A 22,222-nucleotide genomic window follows, 5' to 3' on the forward strand; every position below is an offset into this window, starting at 1 on the left:
AAACATATTGCATGCTCAGATGAATCATTTATCTTGTTACACCAGCTGGTTGGTCCTGTCCATATATACTGTTATCCAGGTTTGAAACATGCACCATGCCATGGACTCAGCCTGGTGGGAGCAGTAAGTATGGGGGACATTCACAAGGACTTCCATGGGACCTGCAATAGTAGTCGAAGGCACCATGACAATTGTGGACAGTGTGAACATTACTGCAAACCAACCACATCCCTTCAGGCCTGATGTTTTGCCCTGTCATGATGGCATCTTCTGGATAACTGTTCATGTCACAGGGCAAGAATCATGCTACAGTGGTTTGAGGAGTATGACAGTGAACTCACACTGATGTCATCATCACCACATTTGCCTGATTGAAACCCAATGGGATGCATTCATGATGCTATTGGATTCCAGTTTTGTGTCCACAGATTAGCAGCCCATAATTTTAAGTGAAGTGGCCTATGGGTAGACATCTGGTGCCAAGTGTTGCTAGAAACCTGTCAAGGACTTGTTGAATACATGCTACGCAGATCACTGCTGTGTTGTCTTCCATTGGTGGACTTGTGCTCTATTAAGCAGGTTTTGATTCCTCAGTTTATGATATGAAACAGCTGAAGGACAGTCAGATTTGATACAGATTCTTTTTCATCATTCAAGACTCAAATAAACAATGAAAAATTACTTAGAATAGTTATAGGTTGCCACAGTTAATTACACAACATTAAAGGAAAACACAGTGCTTGATCATAAGTATCCTGACACAACCTGAGAAGAATATTGTAAAAGTTGCCAGAGAGAAATCATGATGACCAGTAGCAAACACAATGGCACACAGAACACTGTGAGAGAGCAGACTGGGTCAGTCTGTGGAGTTCATACATCAGTCTGATTAGTTTTTGCATTTCTAAAGCCCCTGAGGTGAATAAAAAATTGCCAGTGTCCTACCACTGTCCATGCCAAGGTCCTTCACCAAGTATCAAAGATTTACATGCTATACATGCTTTCAAGTAGATTGAATTATTTCTTATGTTTTGTATATTTTGAAAGATTTCTCTGCAGGTGTCATCTAAATCTTAAGGCTTTTTCTACTATGCAGAAATTCATTTTCATGGAATGGACTGTAGAATATTAACAGTTAGGAAAAAAAGGTATCAGTGAAACAAACTAGAATCAGTTCTCCTTCCACATTCAGAACAGTTACTGTCAGTTTGTGAAATCGTTTGGTCAGTTTTTCTTATTCCATGTCTGGCACATGAGCCACAATGACTGAAAGAGTGGGGTTTCATTACAGTTAAAAGGAAATTTCTTTAATGAAATAGTCCTCTTAAAACATTTAAACAACAACTTCAGTCAGTCATTTAAATCTTCAGTTGCTGTAGAATGATATATGAAACTTGAAAACTGTATGATGTGTTTATTCTTTCTTTGTGTGTTCTAGTGTATATGGTTATCCAACATTCCCTAGGCTGCAGCCTGTCCAGAAATCTGCTCCCTAACTGACTATCTAAGATTATTTGTTATTTTTACTATCTTTTTCTTTCTTGGTGTTGAAACATAGTAGCTTATTGTAAGATAATTGAGAAGATACATAGTAATTCTAGTATTTAATTTTCAGAATCACAACCATTCTTGCGTGGAATGGTTGTCTATGCAACAGCTGTCATGATCATTATTAGTGTGATCTTTTTCTGCTGTTATGGGCTGCATGGTAGAAGCAGAGGTCTTGGAAGCCACAATTATCCTTATACATTTGCAGGTCAGCGATTTCGTGATACAGAACCAGATGCTAGCTCATTTCATCCAGATAGTAGAAGCCAGGTAATGATCCTCAAGTACCATACTTCATTGGCATTCTTGGTTGAGAAGTATATTTTTGTCTGTTTTTGTAATATCTGTTGTATTCACAATTTATGTAAAACTCTTATGCCCCTTTAGGATTTATGCATGAATTTTAGCATTCAGGCTCAGGTGCTCCACATCACAAAACGTGAAATAATTTATGTTGTATCGAAATATAGAAGATAGCTGCAGCTTCTGTTTTTGCAAATTTACTCCTGCAGAAGATTTTTTAAATTAATTAATTAATTTATTTTTATTTTCATAATAAATTTTGTAAGAAAACATAAAATATGAGCAGCAAATTAGCAGAAAATTTTATTAACACTGTTATGTAACCTGGTCCATTGGGACATTTAATGAGCTGGTTTCGAATCTTCTCCAATGGAGGCAGCATAAGCATGTTAAGACCAAAGCAAAGTGTTGCATCAGTACAGAAGGGTTGGAATGTAGTTGCCATTTTCCTCTAGATTAGTTTAAATGTAATTTTTTTCCATAGACCCATAGTTAGGTGATTATCAAGGATGTAGAACATTCATAAAACAAGAATAACTAATATGTATCTGTAGCCACAAAAAGGGAATATGCTAATGCCTTTTCTGCAGGTCCCAAATAAAATTATCCTCACAGATGTGGAATAATATGACGTGCATCATCAAAGAGAAAGTCAGTTTACTGCACTTATTTACATTTACCACATTCATGCAGAAGTTAGATTTTACATAACACTCACATTTGGTATTATTAATAATACAGGGTATTTGGAAAGTTGCTGCGCATTTACAACATATATTGAAAATAATGTCCACAGTCAGCTATACAAGAAAAAAGTGTGGTGGTGTAAGGTCTGTTCCCCAAAAATTCCTCCAGAATACACATAGTGATGTTAGCTATGTGCACAGTAGCACCAACACGTTGAAACCATGAGTAGTTGATCTGGTGTTCCTTTAGCTGGCCAGTAAAGTCATGGATCATTAAATAGCAGTGATCACTTTTTATCGTTTCGTCAAAATATAGAAGTCTGATAATGCACCATTTGGATACTGTTACCCACATTCCAATTTCCTAATCACGCAATGGCATTTGAAGCATAACATGAGGATTCTTCATTGAACATAATCATGTGTTTTGTGTGTTAACATGATTAGAGAGGTAGACTAGGCCTCATCTGTATGGGAGGTGACATCAAGAATATCAGTGTTATTCCTCCAAATAAAAGATATAAACCATTTGCGTTAATAGATTCACTTTTCATTATCTGTATCTTTCAGTTCTTTTACGGATGTTGCTTTATATGAGAAAAATTTCAGTGTTTCCCTAAGCACTGATGCAAGCTCAGTAACTTTTTCTTGTGCCAGATTGCATAATGATTTGCTAGGCTGTGCTGTGTGAAATCATAAATATCCAACAACTTCTGTTCATTTAGTTTAGATGATCTTCCATTTCATTCAGAATCTTACATGGACTGTGTCGCTCAAAATTTCTCAATAAATTGATGAACCATATTACTATGAGGTACAGTTGTTTCAGGAAATATTTCAGCAGATGCCTCCTGCACTAAATCCATGTACTTATCATCTTGATGAAAAATGTGTTCAACAAGAAAAATATGTTCCTCAGTTGAAAGCACCATAATTTAACAACAAATTGAACATTTAAACACTACACAATGCATTTGGTAGCATTCATCAACTGAACCAATCAGTTAATTGCTAAGCAACAGTAGCAAACACATTTCTGCCAACACTGTTGCAAACTTCCTATGTAATGTTTGTCCATAGTCCAGTGCACAGAGACTTTCCAAACACACTGTATATACACGTCATTTGGTTCTGCTAAGAAATTTCTCAGTGGAGGAGAATGTCTGCCCGCCAATAAATCCCTTAGACTTCTCTTAAACTGAACTTTATTAGTAGCTGAAGTTTTTGTTCCTGGTGGAAAGTTATTGAAAATGTATGTTACTGACAAGGGGACTGCACCTACCTGTTATCACTTGTTTTGTCCAAACTTTTGGTATATGCAGGCCTTGGCCAAAAATTAAAATAATGGAAATGGGAGCTCCAGATGTCCAGGTGTTTAGAAAAAAAGCATTTTCCATCTGGGCCAGGCATGGTTCCCAGGCAGGAGGTGACACAGCAGAAAGGATACAGAACAGAAATGGGTCATGGGGTCAAGCCCCATGCAGAAACTTTTTTATTTTTTTAGTTTTCAGTTTTTAAGTTACAGTAAGACCCCCTTTTTAAACTTTTCAGCAGACTGACCCAAAAATGTGTAAAATGCAGGAAAGTGGAAAATGCAGGAAAGTGTAAAATCCATGAAAGCGTATGCAACACAACAAGTGAAAATGGATAAATTACTCATACTGACATTCTCGTAATATTGTTCAGAATTTAAAGTTAAAGCATATTAAATTTTTCCTGTTTTTAAAAATGTGAAATAAGTAATTGTTTTTGTTTCTTTCTAACAGGAGTTAGCTCTACTATTTTGTGAAATCACATTGAAAAGATATTCATGTTCTAATGTGAGACTTATTATTGATAATCATTATAAAATTATGGCAAATAAAATTTGTAACACAATATTGGTTGAAGCACTAAAATTGGTGGTCTTCATAAACAGAGGACAGTAGACAAAAAAATCTGCAACTTATTTATGATGAGGAGGTCACTTGGTTTGGGGCGTTCTGGGCGGGAAAGAGGGTGGAAATAGTCGTCATGTTTTGGAGCATCTTGACGGGGAATATTTGTTTTGTAAATAAAAAACGCTTCCTCTTGATGCACTATATTTTATTCTCCCAGACGCGTTTCACCTTTTTTTACTTTAAGGCATCATCAGTTGGATGGTTCTCCATGTTTTTAGTTGGCAGCGGTGTTTCCTCTCATCTGGTCAGATGGAGGTTGCACTACTGCTCTATTTACGAAACACAATAAATGTGGATATTTTATCGTAACCATCAGAATTTTTTGATTTTGAAGGTGTAATGGTGGTCATTAATTGTACTAATGTTGTAAGAGTCATATTCATATTAATGAAGTTATTTGTAAGGGCTGGTTGGAGGTATTCTGTGGCTGCAACTATTGAACCTGACTACCTCATCTTCCAGTAACATTAATGAAATGCTTGTTAAAATATTTTACAACACTGAACATATCTGTTATCAATATATCATTTACTCTTAATGCAGTCTACTTCTGTTCATCGCTGGTTCTACCAGACTCCTTCTTCACTGTATTCCACATTGTCTCTACTTTGTTACCTGATGTGACTATTTTTTTTTTTTTTTTTATCGTAATGAATTTCCTTTGATGTGTGGATCTTCAATATTTTGAGGTATCGCTTGCAGTGAGCTGTAGCATCAACATCAGAGCAATTTCTGTCTGACAGGTGCAGTTTCCTTTGTGTCTTGCTAGATACCTTTACTTCTTCTGTAATCCATGGATTCTTTTTTGTAGACTTGTCTAATCTGGGTTACTTTTGAGAGGAAATAGCTTTTTTTATGCGACTGGCATTCTTCTGAATTGGTAGTGTCCCCAAGCTGCTCAAAATGCTGTTTTGTGTTGATCTTGCAGTGCAACCTCTGTCTGGTGATAACCACTCCTCAAATCCATTGTTGAAAAATATTTACATTGCCCTAAATGATCCAACGTTTCTGTGATGTTTCGCAAAGGGTAGGCATCTATTATGGTTTTCGCATTTAGGTGTCTGTAATCACAACAAAACCTATATTTTTGTGTTCCATTTGTTGATTTTTTTGGCACAATGACTATCCCTACCCCCCATACACTATTACTTTCTTCAATTATTCCATCTTTCTGCTGTTGATTGATAAATTCCTCCAAAATTGGCTGCAAGTCCTAAGTATTCTGTACAGTTTGCCATAGACTGGTGATTCATTTCCCATTGGTGTGCTGTGCTGTGTAATATGCGTGGCTGGTAATAGACCTTTCGAAGAAAATAAATCCTTAAATTCCAAAAGTATTTTTTCCAACTGTTCCCTATTGCTTCTGTCTAGGTGCTTCTCTTTTCCTCATAAGGCTGTTTGCATGGCATCCAGCAATTGTCTGTGGCTGACACCCCTCATGTTCCATTCTTCTCCCTCCAGGATATCCATAATATTGATTAACAACCTGTTAATTCTTTGTCCTTCCTTTCACCCTTTATATCTTGTATGTGTACAGTACCTCTTTTAACTAAGTGACCCGCCTGATCTATATGTCATTCTCTTCTAATGGTTCCATCACACACAAAATTCATACCAGTAAGCAAGACTCAACACTGACCCAAAGTGATTTCCCAGTACCCTTAAGTATACAATCATGCGAATAAAGTCTTAGTCTGATCGGTTTGTTTTGCAGGAGAGACTCCCCTCGCAGCATCACTACACTGGCAGTGGCTTCACCTAACTGAAACATTTTTCTGTCAAGTTCCATCCTATGTTGCCAAAGATTGATTATGGTGCAATGCTGATATAATAAATCTAATCCTAAAATCATGTTGTAGCCCTCACTCACATGTAGCGCAATCTCTACACATTGTTTAAATTGAACCATATCCCAGCAAAAGTCTGTGGTCACTGATTCTAATGGTGTGACATCTTTATCCCCCACCCCACACTAAATGTACTGTGGTGGGTCCAATTGCTTACATTTCATCACATCACTACTGGTGACCGACACATGCACCCCAGTGGCCAGTAATATCCTGCAACCATTTTTCCTACTATTCCTCTTGATGCACAGTCCACCTCTGCATACGATTTTGTAGCACCCAGTCTTACTGGGAATGGCCGTAGGTGGACCTGGGGTTCCCAATGGCATTTAACACCTTATTCTTCCCTTGTCATCTACTTCTAAAACTATTACTTCCTCTTACTTTATTCACATCACCCTGAGGCTGGGGACATTGCATCCTTACATGCCCTGTTCATTCACACCTAAAACATTTTATACTAATTACAAACTCAGACTATTTACTCTGCATTCCAGTTAACGAATTGATCTTCTCACACCCTATAGCTAACCACACTCCTGTGTGTAAATCTGTTGGACCCACTGGCTGTACATATTTTGACATGTCCATGTGCAACTCTCTGGAAACAGCATCAAGCACCTTCTGCTCAGCTTCTTGCAAAATAATTTCTTTGACTGCAGCATCTTGTCCTAATTCGTAGGCACATCCATTAATTTTCTTATCCTTTCTGCAGATTGTTCCACAGTTTCTCTTAGTTATAACCCCTAAGCATTCCTTATAGTGTCTGCCACTATTTCATTTCATATATCTCTGAATTAACCCTTCTGTAAATTCTTCGAATGTTGTGACTCCTATGAGAGCTTCTGTATGCCCTGCACAAGTCTTAGCTTCCACTAATAGTCTCAACTTTGCAACACTCAATAATTCCTTGTCATACCAGGTTTCCATCTCTGGTAGATTTCCAAGGTCTCACACAAAGGCTTCACATCCTCAGTTGCCTTACCAGAAAGAGGAGCAGTTAAACTTGTAACTGACAAAGCTGCACCCAATTGTGATGATCGCGATTCTAGTACTGTTGAAGACTTGAGATCTAACACTCAAAAGTCAAGAAAACAAAATACATTAACTTAATTCTTACATCTAATATTGAGCCATCTGAACTCCAGGCATTGCCTAGCTGTCTGCCCCTAACAGTTACATGTATAACATTTTACTGGAACTGATTCTGTACCTGATGCAGCATGCAAAACAATAGATGCCTGGCATTTGTGACAGTGCAAAAGTGGGGTGAGCATGACATCACTGGAATGCCACTGTCAGTGATGCCTCCGGCTGCAGCTGTGATGACAGTATGGCAGCACATCTGACAATACCGTGGAGAAGGCTGTTACCTTCCTCCAGCAAATGGGAGGCTCTCTGCTCTGGCAGCAGCACTCTCGTGACTCAAGGTAGGGTGCCGTGACCATTGATTGTACAGCGGACCCCATACTGCATTCCAGGATGTTGCTGTGGATGTCACAGGCTCATGGTGTAGGCTGTGATACTCAGATGAGAATATCTTAGTACACAAATGGCTGAGCACTTATATGCTCCAGACTATGATGTTTATTTAGGGCTTAAGGCACATACTCTAAACGCTTCTGTGGTAGAAAGTGAGGAAAGGCTTGCAGCGTAGGCTGTTGCTATAACGGGCCCAGCTGGCTCTGCTTCACAATGCCTGTCAGCCGCGTTTTGCTTCACAACACATAACACTCTTGCCTGCCTGCAGCTGGCTCTGTTGCAACTCACTTTCATTCTGGCATACTTTTTGACCAAATATGGTGGATACACTACACTATGATGCTTACAGGAGCGATTTTTAAGTGATCTTTGTAGACTGACTGAATTTCCCTAGTGTTCCACCATAAACCAAAGTCTGCTACCAGCTTTACCCATGATTGAATCCATATGATCATTCCATTTCATATCCCTACTAAGTGTTCCACACAGGTGTTTTTATAGATTTGCCGATTCCAGCTGTGACTCACTGATGTGTTCATAGGATACTATGTTTCTTCATTTTGTGAAGTGTATAATCTTACATTTCTGAACATTTAAAGCAAGTTTCCAATCTTTGCATTACCTAGATATCTTATTAAGGCCTGACTGAATATTTCTTCAGACTGCAGTTCATGATAGATAACAACATCATCTCCAAAAAGTCTGATGTTACTGTTAATATTATCTGCAAGGTAATTAATATACAACACTCAAAGTTACTTTTACATCTGTCGATGACTCTCCATCCAAGATAAAGTGCTGCTTCCTCGCTACCAAAAATTGTCAATCCATTCACAGATTTTGCCTGATACCGCATACAATGATACTTTTGATGATAAGCATAGGTGTGGTACTGAGTCAAATACTTTTCAGATATTGAGAAATACTGCATTTACCTGACTACTTTGAGCCTTGGTTTTGAGGATGTTATGTGAAAAAAGTGCAAGTTTTGTTCCACTTGATATATGTTTTCATAATGCTGGTTGGAATGGAAGAGGTTGTTCTGTTCGAGTCACCTCATTAGGTTTAAGTTTGGAATATGTTCTAAGATTCTACACCAAATGGATGACAATGATATTGTGGACATTCGTTTTGTGGGTCACTTCTGCTACCCCTCATGTAGAGAGTACTTAACAGAGGGGCTAACTCAGCTGCAAAGTGGGTGTAGAATTTGATGGGGATTCCATCTGGCCCTGGGGCTTTGTGCAGTTTTAACAATGTCATCTGTTTCTCACTGTCACCAACACAATATCTATTTCACTCTTCTTTTCTGTGGTAACAGGATTAAATTGAAGGAATAGTCCTTTGTTTTCGTTGGTAAAGGAAAATTTGAAAGCAGAGTTCAGCATTTCTGCTTTCGTTTGACTACTTTCAGTTTCAGTTCCTGTCTTGTCCAAGAGTGACTGGGCGCTAACTTTGATGCTACTAACAGCCTTTACATATAACCAGAATTTCTCTGGGTTTTGTGAAAGATCTTTTGACGATATTCTGAAAAGGTAGTCACTGAAGGCTTCACACATTGTTTTCTTGAGAGCCAAATGCGTTTCATTCAACACCTCTCTGCCTATAGCCCTCTGCTTTGTTTTATATCCACTACGCAGCAGTCTCTTTCTTTAGAAGTTTCTTTACAGTGACTGTATGCTACAGAGGATGTCTCCTGTCATGAATCATTCAGTGGTACATGTCTATCCAATGCATAGTGAACCATTCTTTTAACTTTGAGCCATAGCTCCTCCACATGCACCTACTTGGTGCTAAAAGTTTCAGGTTCTTCATTGAGATATGACACTTGTCTAGTTCACTGAACATGTAAATTTGTCTACTTATTTTAGTTGCCAATTGTACTTTGGTATTCATTGTTGCTATAATTACATTATGATCACTGATACGAGTTTTGATGTGGACTTCCTCAAAGAAGTCAGGTCTGTCTGTTCCCATTAGATGTAGTATATTTTTACCATGAGTGGGCTTGCAAACTGTCTGTTCTAGGTAGTTTTCAGAGAAGCCATTTAGTAATGTTTTACAGGATATTTTCTCATGCCCACCACTAACAATAATATTATAATTATCCCAACTGATAGTTAGATGATTTAAGTCTCCTCTAATGATTATTGTATGATTAAGGAAGCAAGTTTTTGGTTACATCAGGAGATGACTAGTGGTCGATAGAAGGATCCCATTATAATATTATACCCATCCTTGATACTGAGCCTCGACCAAACAATCTCACATGCAGCTTCAATTTTAGTCTCAGTGATTTTTATTTCATGCCCACTGGGACAAATATACCACTTCCAATTCCCATGTCCCCATCCTTGCAATATATACTTAAATTTTCTCCAAAGATCTCACTGCTGTCAACTTCTAGTTTTAAAAATCTTCTGTGTCTAATATTATGTAAGCTTCAGTGCTACTAGGAGTACTTCAAACTATGGTACTTTGTTGCAAATGCTTTGGTGGTTAACTACTAGGATTTTAATACTGTCACCTATGTGATGGCATTTCTCTGGATCTTATGCTTATACTTCTGGGCTTCCTACAGCTGTCATTATCTAGATTGGATGGACAGTTGTCTAAAAAAGAAAAAAAAAGTCTCTTCTGGGGAGAATGGTACAGATTATGAGCTTTGTTAAAACTCTGTGAGCAAGGCTGGTATTCTCAACCTTCTTTGCTAGTCACCAGAATAATCCGAGTATTACCTCAGAGCCCAGATGACAAGTATCATTTGTTCTAATGTGTACACAGTCTGCAGTTGATTGCACACTGTTCTTTCAGTGGCTCCCAGAATAGCCTCTTCAACATGCTGAATGAGGCCTCCAGGTATACACACTATGTGCACCTGATGTTCCTTCCCATCCTTTGGTGCCATTTCCATAAGTAGTACAATTATTTGCCATGCATTTGAGCAGTTGTTGACTACTAGACCCCTACCCATTTGCTTTTGCTGCCTGTTGACACAGGACACAGCAGGTTTCCCACCAGGTGAAGGGAGTCTCACTGGTTCAGTTTTGGTTTCAGTGGGAGACAGTACCTCAAACTTGTTGGTTGATTGGATGGTTGCAACATCTTGAGTTCTCCCTGATCTGTCAACTCTATACAGTACACCTAAATGATGGTTAGAACATCCTGAGTTCTTCCTAATCTGTCTACACTATACACTACATCTAAACATACCATTGAACCATTGACATGCCACTCTTTAATCACTTGACAGTAGTCAAAATGATTTCCAGCTGCATGCGAGTAGTAACCTACTCATCCCTCTCGAAGAACGGCAAGCACATTGGGGCTGCTTTATGCCAGGTGCAATATTTTACAGAACAATAAACAAATACCTTGTGCCTGATGCAGTATTTTACAGAATAATAAACAAATAAGTGTATACTAAGCTTGCTGACTCTCTTTTTAATATCTGAGTCTGGTATTGTACATGCATTACCAGTAGCCTATTGGAAAGAAAGTGATCTACAGCCAAACATGACATGTCTGTTATGACAACAGAAAACTTTGTAGGGGTTTTCTGTTTCTCTGAAACTCTTTTAAGGTTAAGGTCACTGAAAAAATTTGACAGTAGCATTAATTTATGATAAATGCAGACAATATAATTTCTTGAAACTTCCTGGCAGATTAAAACTGTGTGCCCGACCGAGACTCGAACTCAAGTTCAAGTCTCAGTCGGGCACACAGTTTTAATCTGCCAGGAAGTTTCATATCAGCACACACTCCACTGCAGAGTGAGAATCTCATTCTGGAATATAATTTCTTATTAAAAAACAGAGCTAATTTATAGTAACTGCAAAATACAAACACCGATTTCCTATGACATAGGATGTGATGTTCTTACAACCACAGACCTGGAGTTTACTGTTATTAATCTTGGAGTTAAAACATAATGCTGCTGCTGCCAGAAGCTGTAGTGTTTCTCTACAAATTGTATTGTTTAGGACAGTTACAAGGGTAGTTTGAAAAATTCTCAAAATCACCATGAGAGGTCAGCACTAGCGCAATGAGTTGTTCACATGATATTCATTGGACTGTTGCCTGTAAACACGTGCCATGTCAGTGCTCTTGGAAGATAGCTGTGGTGGTGATGTGACTCTGTTATTGTTCCCACGTAATGATTTGCAAAGATGGAAAAAGTCAGGATTCGACCAGTGATTAAGTACTTCATAAAGAAAGGTATGAAAACAAAGGACATTCATGCCAATTTCCAGAACACACTGGGGACTTTGCTCCTTCATATTCAACTGTTGCCAAGTGGACAAATGTATTTAAATTTGGCCAGGAGAGCTTAGATGATGATCTGCACAGGGGTCAGCCAAGATGTCTCACTACTCCAGTAATCATTGCAAAAGTGCACAAAATGGTCATAGAGGATCACCGATTGAAAGCGCATGTAATTACTCATGCTTGCCAGATGTCATCTAAAAGGGTATATCACATTTTAACTGAAGAATTAGAAATGAAAAAATTATCTGCAAGATGGGTGCCACAGCTCATGACGCTGGATCAAAAACCCATGAGAGAAACGAACAAGATTTTTTGCACTGGTTTGTGACTACAGATGAAACTTTGGAGCACTACTATAACCCAGAGACAAAACAACAGTCAAAGCAGTGTAAACATGCTGATTCTCCACCACCAAAGAAAGTAAAGACAATTCCTTTGGTGGGAAAGGTCATGGCATCAGTGTTCTGGAATGGGAAGGGGATTCTGTTTGTAGATTATCTCCACACTGGGCAAACAATTACTGGAGAATACTATGCTAACATCTTGGACAAATTGCAATAAAAGATATGTGAAAAAAGGCCAGATTTAGTAAGGAAGAAAGTCATCTTCCATCAAGGCAATGCACTTCCGCACACATGTACCATTGCTAAGGCAAAATTACGTGATCTAAGGTATGAATTGTTGCCATACCCACCTTATTCACCTGATATGGCTCCGACACACTTCGATCTCTTCCCAAAATTGAAAATTTTTCTTGGTGGATGAAGATTCACTTCAAATGAAGAATTGATAGCCGGATTTGACAACTATTTTGCAGGTCCTGAGGAAACTCATTTTTGAAATAGGATCAAGGCACTGAAACTTTGATGGACCAAGTGCATTAATCTACAAGGAGACTATATAGAAAAATAAAAAAAGTTTCAGTGATGTAAGTACTCTTTTTCTATTTCATTCTGAAAACTTTTCAAACCACCCTAGTAAATCAAATAAGCTGCAGTAAGATTTACAGAACTCTTCTACACTACCTTTTCCCATCTCCATGTAAGTAAACTGTCACAGAAGCCCATTTCCTTCATTGGAAACATCTAATTTACCAGTAACTAATATTCAACATGGAACAAAATAGGCCTGTTTTGAGGGTTGGAACTTAAATAATGGCAACTATTTATTCACAACTGATACAAAAGAGGTACATATTTTCACCTGTTACTATCCTTCAGTGTAGTGACCAGCATTGTGTAGAACCCATTGCCAGCAATGTGGAAGGCGTAGTATACCATTACCAGAGCCTGTTCTGTTGATAGTGTGAATGGAGTGGTCTAAAGTTATGGTGATTCTCATGTACAACTGTGATGGTATAATCTTAATGCATTACATTCTTCCATGGCAGACCATCAGTGCACAGTATTACTGTTCGTTTTTGGAACATCACCTGCTACCAGCTTTGCGAAAGAAGCGGCGACACTTTCTGCGCAACCCCCCCCTCCCCCCCCCCCCCCAACAGTTTGCACAACAATGCACGGGTGCATACAGCGCAAGCTGTGGCTGCTCTGTTTGGTCGATGGGACTCAGAAATACTGTACCATCCACCATACTCCCTGGATTTAAGTCGTCGTGACTTTGATTTGATTCCGAAGATGAAGGAACCACTTCATGGCATTCGCTTCAGAACTGTTCCAGAGATTTGACAGGCAGTAGAGCACTCCATTCGCATGATCAACAGAACAGGCTCTGCTAATGGTATGCTACGCCTTCCACATCACTCACAATGGGTTCTACACAATGCTGGTGACTACTTTGAAGGACAGTAACAGGTGCGAACATGTAACTCTTTTGTATCGGTTGCGAATAAATAGTTGCCACTATTTAAGTTCCAACCCTCGTACAACACTGAATCAACTTTCCCCCAAACAGTTAATGGATCTCAATTTATCTTAGTTAGAAGCCAACAGTCATGAATGCCGACGTAAAATCTGGTTGCACCCGCTTCACGTAGCCAAGTTATCCATATAGACTGCTAGTGAGGTAGGCAGCAAAAGTTTTTTCTGTCTGCAGTGAGCATAGGACAAGCATCTTAAAATGGAAATGTCCTGGCAAATTAAAACTGTTTAACAGACTGGCACTCAAACCTGGGACCTTTGCCTTTCACAACCAAGTACTCTATCAACTGAAGAATCCAAGCATGTCTCATGACCTGCCATCTCAGTACCTTATCCTTATTTCCAAACTTCACAGAAGTCCTGCATACCTTGCAGAACTAGCATTCCTACAAGAAAGGATATTGCAGACACATGGAAGAAAGGATACTACAGAGACTTGGCTTAGCCATAGCGTGAAGTTTATAAGGTAGAAGATGAGGTATGGTGGAAGAAGAGCTGTGAAAAAGGGTTGTGAGTCATGCTAAGTTAGCTCAGTCAGTAAAGCACTTGCCTACAAAAGCCAAAGGTCCAGGTGCATGTCCCAGTCTGGCACATAGTTTTAGTCTACCAATAAGTTTCAATCATGCACACTCATCTGCAGAGTGGAAATTCAGTCTGGAAAATATCTCTAAGGCTTTAGGTAATCCATGGCTCCACAATATGCTTTCTTCCAGTGTATTTTCAGAAGGTGGTGCACCATACCTTGTTAGTGTTTGAAAAATGTCATAGTTTCCCTCTTAAGTTGCTGCTAAAATTCTTTATTTAACAACCAGTTTCAGTCTATAGACCATCATCAGGTTCTTAAATCATTGGTGTCTGATAATAAAACCATAAATTAGTCACTGTCCCCACATTGTAATATAAATTACATCATAAGTATATATAAACTATGCAGGGCAGTCCACTCTTTTATGTAACATAAGCAATTGGTGATAAAGCTATGAATGAATACGTTACTTATGAGCTGTGGGTCACCACCTCCTGAAAATATATTGGAAGAAAGGATATTGTGGGAATATGGCTAAGCCACAGCCTGAGGTTGTTTTTTATTTTTTTATTTTATTTATTTATTTATTTTTTTTTTTCACAATGAGTTTTCACTCTGCAGTGGACTGTGTGTGATTTGAAACTTCCTAGTAGATTAAAACAATGTGCTGCACTGGAACTTGAACCTGGACCTTTGCCTTTTGTGGAAAAGTGTTCTACCAGCTGAGCTACTCAAGCACAACTCATGACCCATTCTCACAGCTCTACTTCCACCAGTACCTCATCTTCTACCTTCTAAACTTCAGGCTATGGCTAAGCCATATCTCCACAATATCCTTTCCTCTAGGATTGGTAGTGATGTAAACTATGCAGTAGAACTGTAAAGTCAGCAGGTAGGAGAAGTAATGGTAGAAATAGAGCTGTGAGGGTGGGTTGTGAGCCGTACTTGAATGGCTCAGTCAGTAGAGCACTTGCATGCAAAAGGTAAAATTTCCAGGGTTAAGTCCCATTCCAACACACAGTTTTAATCTACTGGGAAGTTTCATATCAGTCCACAGTCCTGCACAGAGTGAAAAATTTCCTTTCTTCCAGAAATTCTAATCCTGCAAGGTAAGTAGGATAATTTCTGTAATTTTTGGAAAGTAGGATACGAAGTACTGGTGGAAGTGGAGCTATGATGGCAGGTCATGAGGTATGCTTAGATAGCTGTTGGTAGAGCACTTGCATTTGAAATGTAAAGGTCCTAGGTTTGAGTCCTGGTCCTGCACACAGTTTTAATCTGCCAAGAAGTTTCAAATCAGCACACAATCCCCTGCAGAGTGAACATTCTTTCTGGATCCTAACAATTATTTGTACATTTTCTATCCTGCCTGGCATAGCTAGAAATTAGCTAGGAACTGTTTATCCTCTCTTGCTCCAGTGGGTACACTGAACCATGGGGAAAAGAACACGTGGCCCTATAAGTCTGCAATAGACTGAGTTCACGAAGTGAATGACGCACTAACAAGTTCAGGATGTAGCAAAGTCCACGAAGCAATACAACGGTTCCAGATTAGTATCCAGAAACAAACTAAATCAACCTAGACGTGCAATGGTGCGTTACAAACAGCTACAAAATATAGCAAGGAGTAAGCCATGCTGTGAGCCCGGGCCACAAGATCAATGACAAACAGTTGACACCGAATGGCACCAAGTGGTGTGTGTATCTCAGCAGTGGCTCCCCTTACAATAGCTGCATGCAACCGCTGCTGACAGCCTTAGTACCTCTGAAATGTCCATGTCCATGCTAGGCAAGGAATCCAAATCACTGTTGGATCCAAAAGTATACTATCTAAAAAAGATTTAACTAAGTAACGTAACTTGTTAGAAATACTGAAAATTAAGCATGTAAATCAAGTAAAAGCTATTACAAGCAGACTGCCTTTGGGTATCCCAGCATGCTGGAAAGCAGCTACAGTTCACATAAAATATTTTGTTTTGGTATGGATGACTTGAGATTACTAAGATGCTTTATCAGCAATAGAAAATTATATGACTAACATTGGTATTCTGCCAACCATCAAATACTTCACCAACTGATTCTCTGCATGAGGGAGTAGAGTGCCATTTGGATTTGGCAACAGAAAATATTAAATGAAGTCAAGAACAATATGGATTGACTGTAAGTCTCTTAAAAAAAGAATTGTAGCAATCTGTAAGTCTCATTAGCTCATTATGATGGTAGATTGGCATAGAATACAGGCCCCAGGAAAACTTTGGAGCTGAGTGAAATATATTTGTAAAATATCAGATGAGAGAAAATTAGATTACAAGGAGGATGAAAGTGTCGGAAATGATGAGCTGGATAAAAGAATAAAAACATTAAACTGAACCCAACACTAGATTCAAGCCAGTAGTCTTTGTCATCTCATCACATGTCTAATCCAAATGATATTAGGGATTTACCTATGAAACACATACCACTATCATTTATTATAAATCATATATTTGTATACATGTGCAGTCACAAGCCTTATTGTTTTCCTTTGAGATAGATTGCTGTCAGAATCACTCCAATACATGTGTCCAGTAACAATTGAATCTTTCACTTATTCACTGTTAAAAATACTTTTAACTCACAAGTCAAGTACTATTGTAGTGATTTGGTGAAGATTGGAACAGGGATTTCTATGAAATATCAAAATTATCATTGTCCCAGAACAGTTTGGTTTCCATCCAGACCACAGCACTAATTCATTAATCAGTGTGTGGATTGAGGAATCTGCTCAGAGTACAACAGAAACCACTCCTTGTATGAAGAACCCATGTAATTATATCACAAATCATTATTAATAAAATTAGCAGTGATTACCTTGGCATATTCTGATTTCATCAGTTCTTAATGTTTTCTTCAAATATTCTTCCACAAAGGAAAATCAAGAGATACTGCCACCTTTCAGCTGTCATACAATAGAACTGATATAGCTATCATGGTTATTGTTGTTGGAAAGCAACAAACTCAAGGCCTCAGGGCCTGACAGAGTGGCTGTTGTGTTCTCTACAGAAGTAGATTTGTAATTGAGTTAGCTCTGCTCTTAATCATAATTTACTGACATGTTAGCAGAGAACTGTTCACACGCACTGAAAAGGATCACGTCACACTCACCTAGGGAAAAAAAAAGAAAGGCAGCAGAACAGATCAACAGAACTACCAGTCTCTATCTGGATGTAGCATAATTCCTCAACATATTCTGAGTTTGAACAAATTGCCATCCATTGCATTCAGTAAGAATTCTGAAAACATCACTCCTCTCTTGTCTGGTCTAAAGTAATTGTTTGACATCCCAGTGGAACTGATTCCCATTGCGGTATTTGGAAAATTTGTCATATTTTTAGTCCCATGTTCAATGGTGGTTTATGGAATGCAGATATAGATTTAGGCCATGTGAAGCTCAGCTGGCAGTATTCGTTTGTGACATTATAAGACCTGCTGACATAAGTACTTTCTGACTTAGTGGTCCTAAACTTTCAAAATTTTTAAAGACCACACCAATTCTTATTGAATACCATATGTTTGTATGGCGCATCTAAGCAGATTTCTGTCTGGATTGGAAACTTCTTCAATGGCAGAACTTAGCATTTCATTTTAGATGTAAGGAAGATAAAGTCAGTGACTGTTTATGTGGAGAATCATCTACAAACTTGAAAATCATTTGGAGTGGGGACCATAGAAGTTTTTAGAGCCTTTACTATTCATGTTATATCTTTCTGACCAGTGGATAATGTAGTTCCAACCTCAAAGTTTTTCAAAGGTAATACAGTTATTTGTTTTAAGTTGTTGTCCTATGAACTTTGTAGTGATATCCATCTAGATCTTTGCCAAAACATCAGCATGATACTAAAACTGACAAATTGTTCTTAATGAAGAGAAATACATTAGTTTACAGTTCACAAAATGTAAAATTTCAGCAGCCTTTGAATACATGGTTATCATTACAGCTTGTAGCTCAAATGGTTCAAATGGCTCTGAGTATTATGGGACTTAACTGCTGAGGTCATCAGTCCCCCTGAACTTAGAACTACTTAAACCTAACTAACCTAAGGACATCACACACATCCATGCCCGAGGCAGAATTCGAACCTGCGACCGGAGCGGTCGCGCGGTTCCAGACTGTAGTACCTAGAACCGCTTGGCCACCCCAGCCAGCCAGCTTGTAGCATTCAAGCCGTAAAATACTGTACAGGTAACCATTGCTGTGGCCTGAGTGGCGCCTGTGAAAGGAGAGCCCACATTCGGAGTGAGTGGTACCATGGCAGAACATTCACACATTAAGCAAATTAAACTTTCTTCTGCGGGTGGCCGCACAGCCCCAACAGTCTCTTCTGAAGGTAAGACATATTACAATGTGGAGAAGTATGATCCTATTCCCTCCCTGAGCTACATCATGGGAGGAACATAGGGCTCAGAGACATAGCGAGGACTACTCCTCCCCCCCCCCCCCCCCAATATTTGATATGTTCTAGGATGATGGACCATGATTCATTTTTTACTACAAAGCATATGTTCTTTGTTGAACATCACAAGGACAGGTTTGTGGAAGTGGCAGTGATTTGAAAAATGAAAAGTGACTCCATTCTGCTTAAAACAGCTTCCCCTTCTCAGTCATGGGCACTGCTCACTTGCAACAAGCTGGATGATATTCCTGTTGCTATAACCTCCCATAAAAGTCTTAAAATGGTACAGTGTACCATTTTCTACTGAGATCTTCTTTTACAGACTGATGACAAGTTGTGTGATAATTTGGAGTGGCGAAATGTGAATTTTGTCCTTTGTGTCCAGCAAGGACCAAAAGAAAGCAGAGTGGATAGTGAAATGTTCATCTTGGCCTTTGAAGGTGACTCATTGCCTGAGAAGGTCAAGGTGATAGTGCATCACCATTATGTCAAGCCGTACATTCATCTTCCCATGCAGTGCTACAAATGCATGCAATTTGGACACATGTCTTCGTGTTGCACACCAGCTTAGCCTGAAGGGGCTGTGGCTGTCAATTGTAAAAGAATGCACCTTTTGCCCTGCCCCCCATCTGTGTCAACTTTGGAGAGTACCATTCCCCCTGTTCACCAGATTGCACCATTTTCAAACATGACAAGAAAATCCAGGAATACAAGACCCTTAATTGCCTCACGTATCAAGAGGCCAAGAAGAAGTACAATCACCTAAATCTGACACATGTGACAATGACGTATGCTGCTACTGTTACAACGATGTTGTCCACTTCAGTGACTGCACTATCACCCTCCATATCTTATACATCTGACCCTCAGGGCCACCCGACTACACCTGCTTCCCTGGTGGTTGTGGTCCTCCTCATACTGCTTCCCCCACACCCCTTTTGGGAACATCAGCTTCATATCTGCCGGGGACATCAGTACCCAACCCCCAGCTGTAGAAGAAACTCCCTCCTCCAGCACCGCTTACCTGGAAAGGGTTCCTTCAAACATACTCTTCCCAGGGCTCTGCTGACCTGCAACTGGAAGCCAGCTGGTGACCAAACGAGCCACAGGTTGCGGGTCATACAACTTTGAGTTCCTTTTGTTCCAAAATCTGAAGGGGGGGGGGGGGGGCCACAGGCTCTTGCCAAAGGCTAAATCATCTTAAGGACAAAAAGAGGGATATTCTGATGGCCCCCATGCTACCAGACCCCGCATGTTCTGCTTCTGTAGCATTCCTGGTGGCTCCAATGGCCCCAAACCCTCCCATGGACCCTGCTTCTGGACAAATGTGTATTGATGGTGTATCTTCGCAACCAGTGGCAGCATGTGGCATGGAGGTGTGATATGTCTTCTGGGTCCCTTCATGCCCCACAAGATACTGATAGCGTGATCCTCTTATGGAACTGTAACAGTTTTTTCTGACACTTTTTTGGGCTACGACATCTTCCGTGCACTTCCCCTTTTTTGCATTGTCCTCCAGAAAACATGTTTTCCAGCAATGCGGACTCCTACCCTTTGCTACTGTTGGAGCTATTTTAAGAAGAGCACATACTATGAAAGAGCATTGGGTGGTGTTTGCGTGTACGTTCTGGACTCTCTTTACAGAAACACATGCCGCTCAACATGATTTTGAGAACTGTGGCTGATGGTGTAAAAACAACTCTGGAATTTACCATCTGTAAAGCGTATCTCCTTCCCGACGGTGAAGTGTCCCAGAATGCATTGTCTGCACTGTTCTCTCAACTCACCCCACCCTTCCTAGTATTGCCCGCACCCCTTTGTGGGGTGGAACTACGACCACTGGCTGGTGTAAAACTGTTGAAAACTTGCTTGCAGAGCTCAGTCTTTGCCTCTTGAATAATGGTGTTGCCACACACTTCAATGTGGCATATGGGTCTTATTCAGTCATTGACCTCTCCATTTTCTGCCCAGGTCTTCTTCCATCCATCCACTGGAGAGTCCATGATGACCTGATAACCTATGTGACAGTGATTATTTTCCAAACTTTTTGACACTTTTACAGCTTCACTCGCCTGGGAACCCAACCAGATGGACTCTCTCCATAGCTGATTTGGATGCTTTCACCACTGCCGTTGCCATTCATAGCTCGCCACATGGAGGTATTGTTGCATTTTTCCAGAGCACAACTGTAGCCATTCTGTTGGTAGCTGACTCAGCAATCCCCTCTTTCTTGGGACCCACCTGTCAGAAGACAGTACCTTGGTGGGCCCCCAAAATAGCTATTTCCATTACAGATGGCAGGCGGACTCTCTAACACCATAAGTGACATCCATCGATGGAGCACCTCGTTGCCTTTAAATGGCTCCATGCTAAGGTCTGCCAACAGAACTGAGAATGCTGAGAGTGATATGTTGCTACCATTGGACCCCATACCCCTCCTTCACAGGTCTGGGTAAAGAGTCAATCCCCTATGGACGCCAGTACCCTGCAGGTGTACCTGGTATCTCTTTGAGTGGTGATGTCTGCACTGATCCAGATGCTGTTGCTGAACATTTTGCTTTTCATTATGGTTGAGCCTTTGCATCTGAGATTCATCAGCCAGCATTTCATGTCCTCAAACTTCCTTTACCATTTACTACACACCACCTAGAACCTTATAATACTCCATTCAGTGAGTGGGAATTCCTCACTGCCGTAGCTATTTGCCCTGACTCATCTCTATGGACAAATCCTCAAACCCATATCAGTGGATTTCCAACACATCTTTGCCATTGTCAATCATATCTGGTTGGGTTTCTGTCTCAATGGTGAGAAAGTGTGATTGTCCCAGTACTGATACTGGGTAAACACCCCCTTGATATGGACAGCTGTTGCCCAATTAGCCTCACTAATGTTCTCTGCCAGTTGCTCAAACATATGGTGATCCAACAGCTGTGTTGGTACCTTGAGTCTTGGGTCTTTTGGTTCTGTCCCAGGGCAGTTTTTGCTAAGGCTGTTCTTCCACTGACAATTTGGTCTGCCTCAAATCTGCTATTCAGTCAGCTTTTGCTTGACATCAGCATCTTATCACTGTCTTTTTTGACTTGTGTAGGATATATAACACTGTATGATGTTACTACAACCTCGCTACCCTCCATGAGGGGACCATCAGGTCCAACTCTCGACTTTTATCAGGAACTTTTCATCTCACTGTACTCTCTGGGCTCAAGTTGGTGCTTTCCGTGGTACTCTGGTATCCTGGTCCAACAATTTTAACAGCCTGCAAAAAGGCATGGACATAGACAACAGCCACTAGGTGACGCCTATAT

The 22,222-nt window shown here is 39.9% G+C and overlaps 1 protein-coding gene across 4 annotated transcripts in view; it reads left to right on the top strand.

Moving 5' to 3' along the window:
- LOC126184721 (uncharacterized) overlaps positions 1-22,222 on the top strand; it is a 140,625-nt gene that overhangs the window by 107,682 nt on the left and 10,721 nt on the right. For all 4 annotated transcript variants that reach the window (XM_049927244.1, XM_049927246.1, XM_049927248.1 and 1 more), the window contains exon 7: positions 1,616-1,818. In XM_049927244.1, the coding sequence (XP_049783201.1) occupies positions 1,616-1,818 (203 nt within the window). The remainder of the gene's footprint in view (positions 1-1,615; positions 1,819-22,222) is intronic.

Source organism: Schistocerca cancellata, chromosome 4 (assembly GCF_023864275.1).
Source record: "Schistocerca cancellata isolate TAMUIC-IGC-003103 chromosome 4, iqSchCanc2.1, whole genome shotgun sequence".
Classification (NCBI taxonomy): domain Eukaryota; kingdom Metazoa; phylum Arthropoda; class Insecta; order Orthoptera; family Acrididae; genus Schistocerca; species Schistocerca cancellata.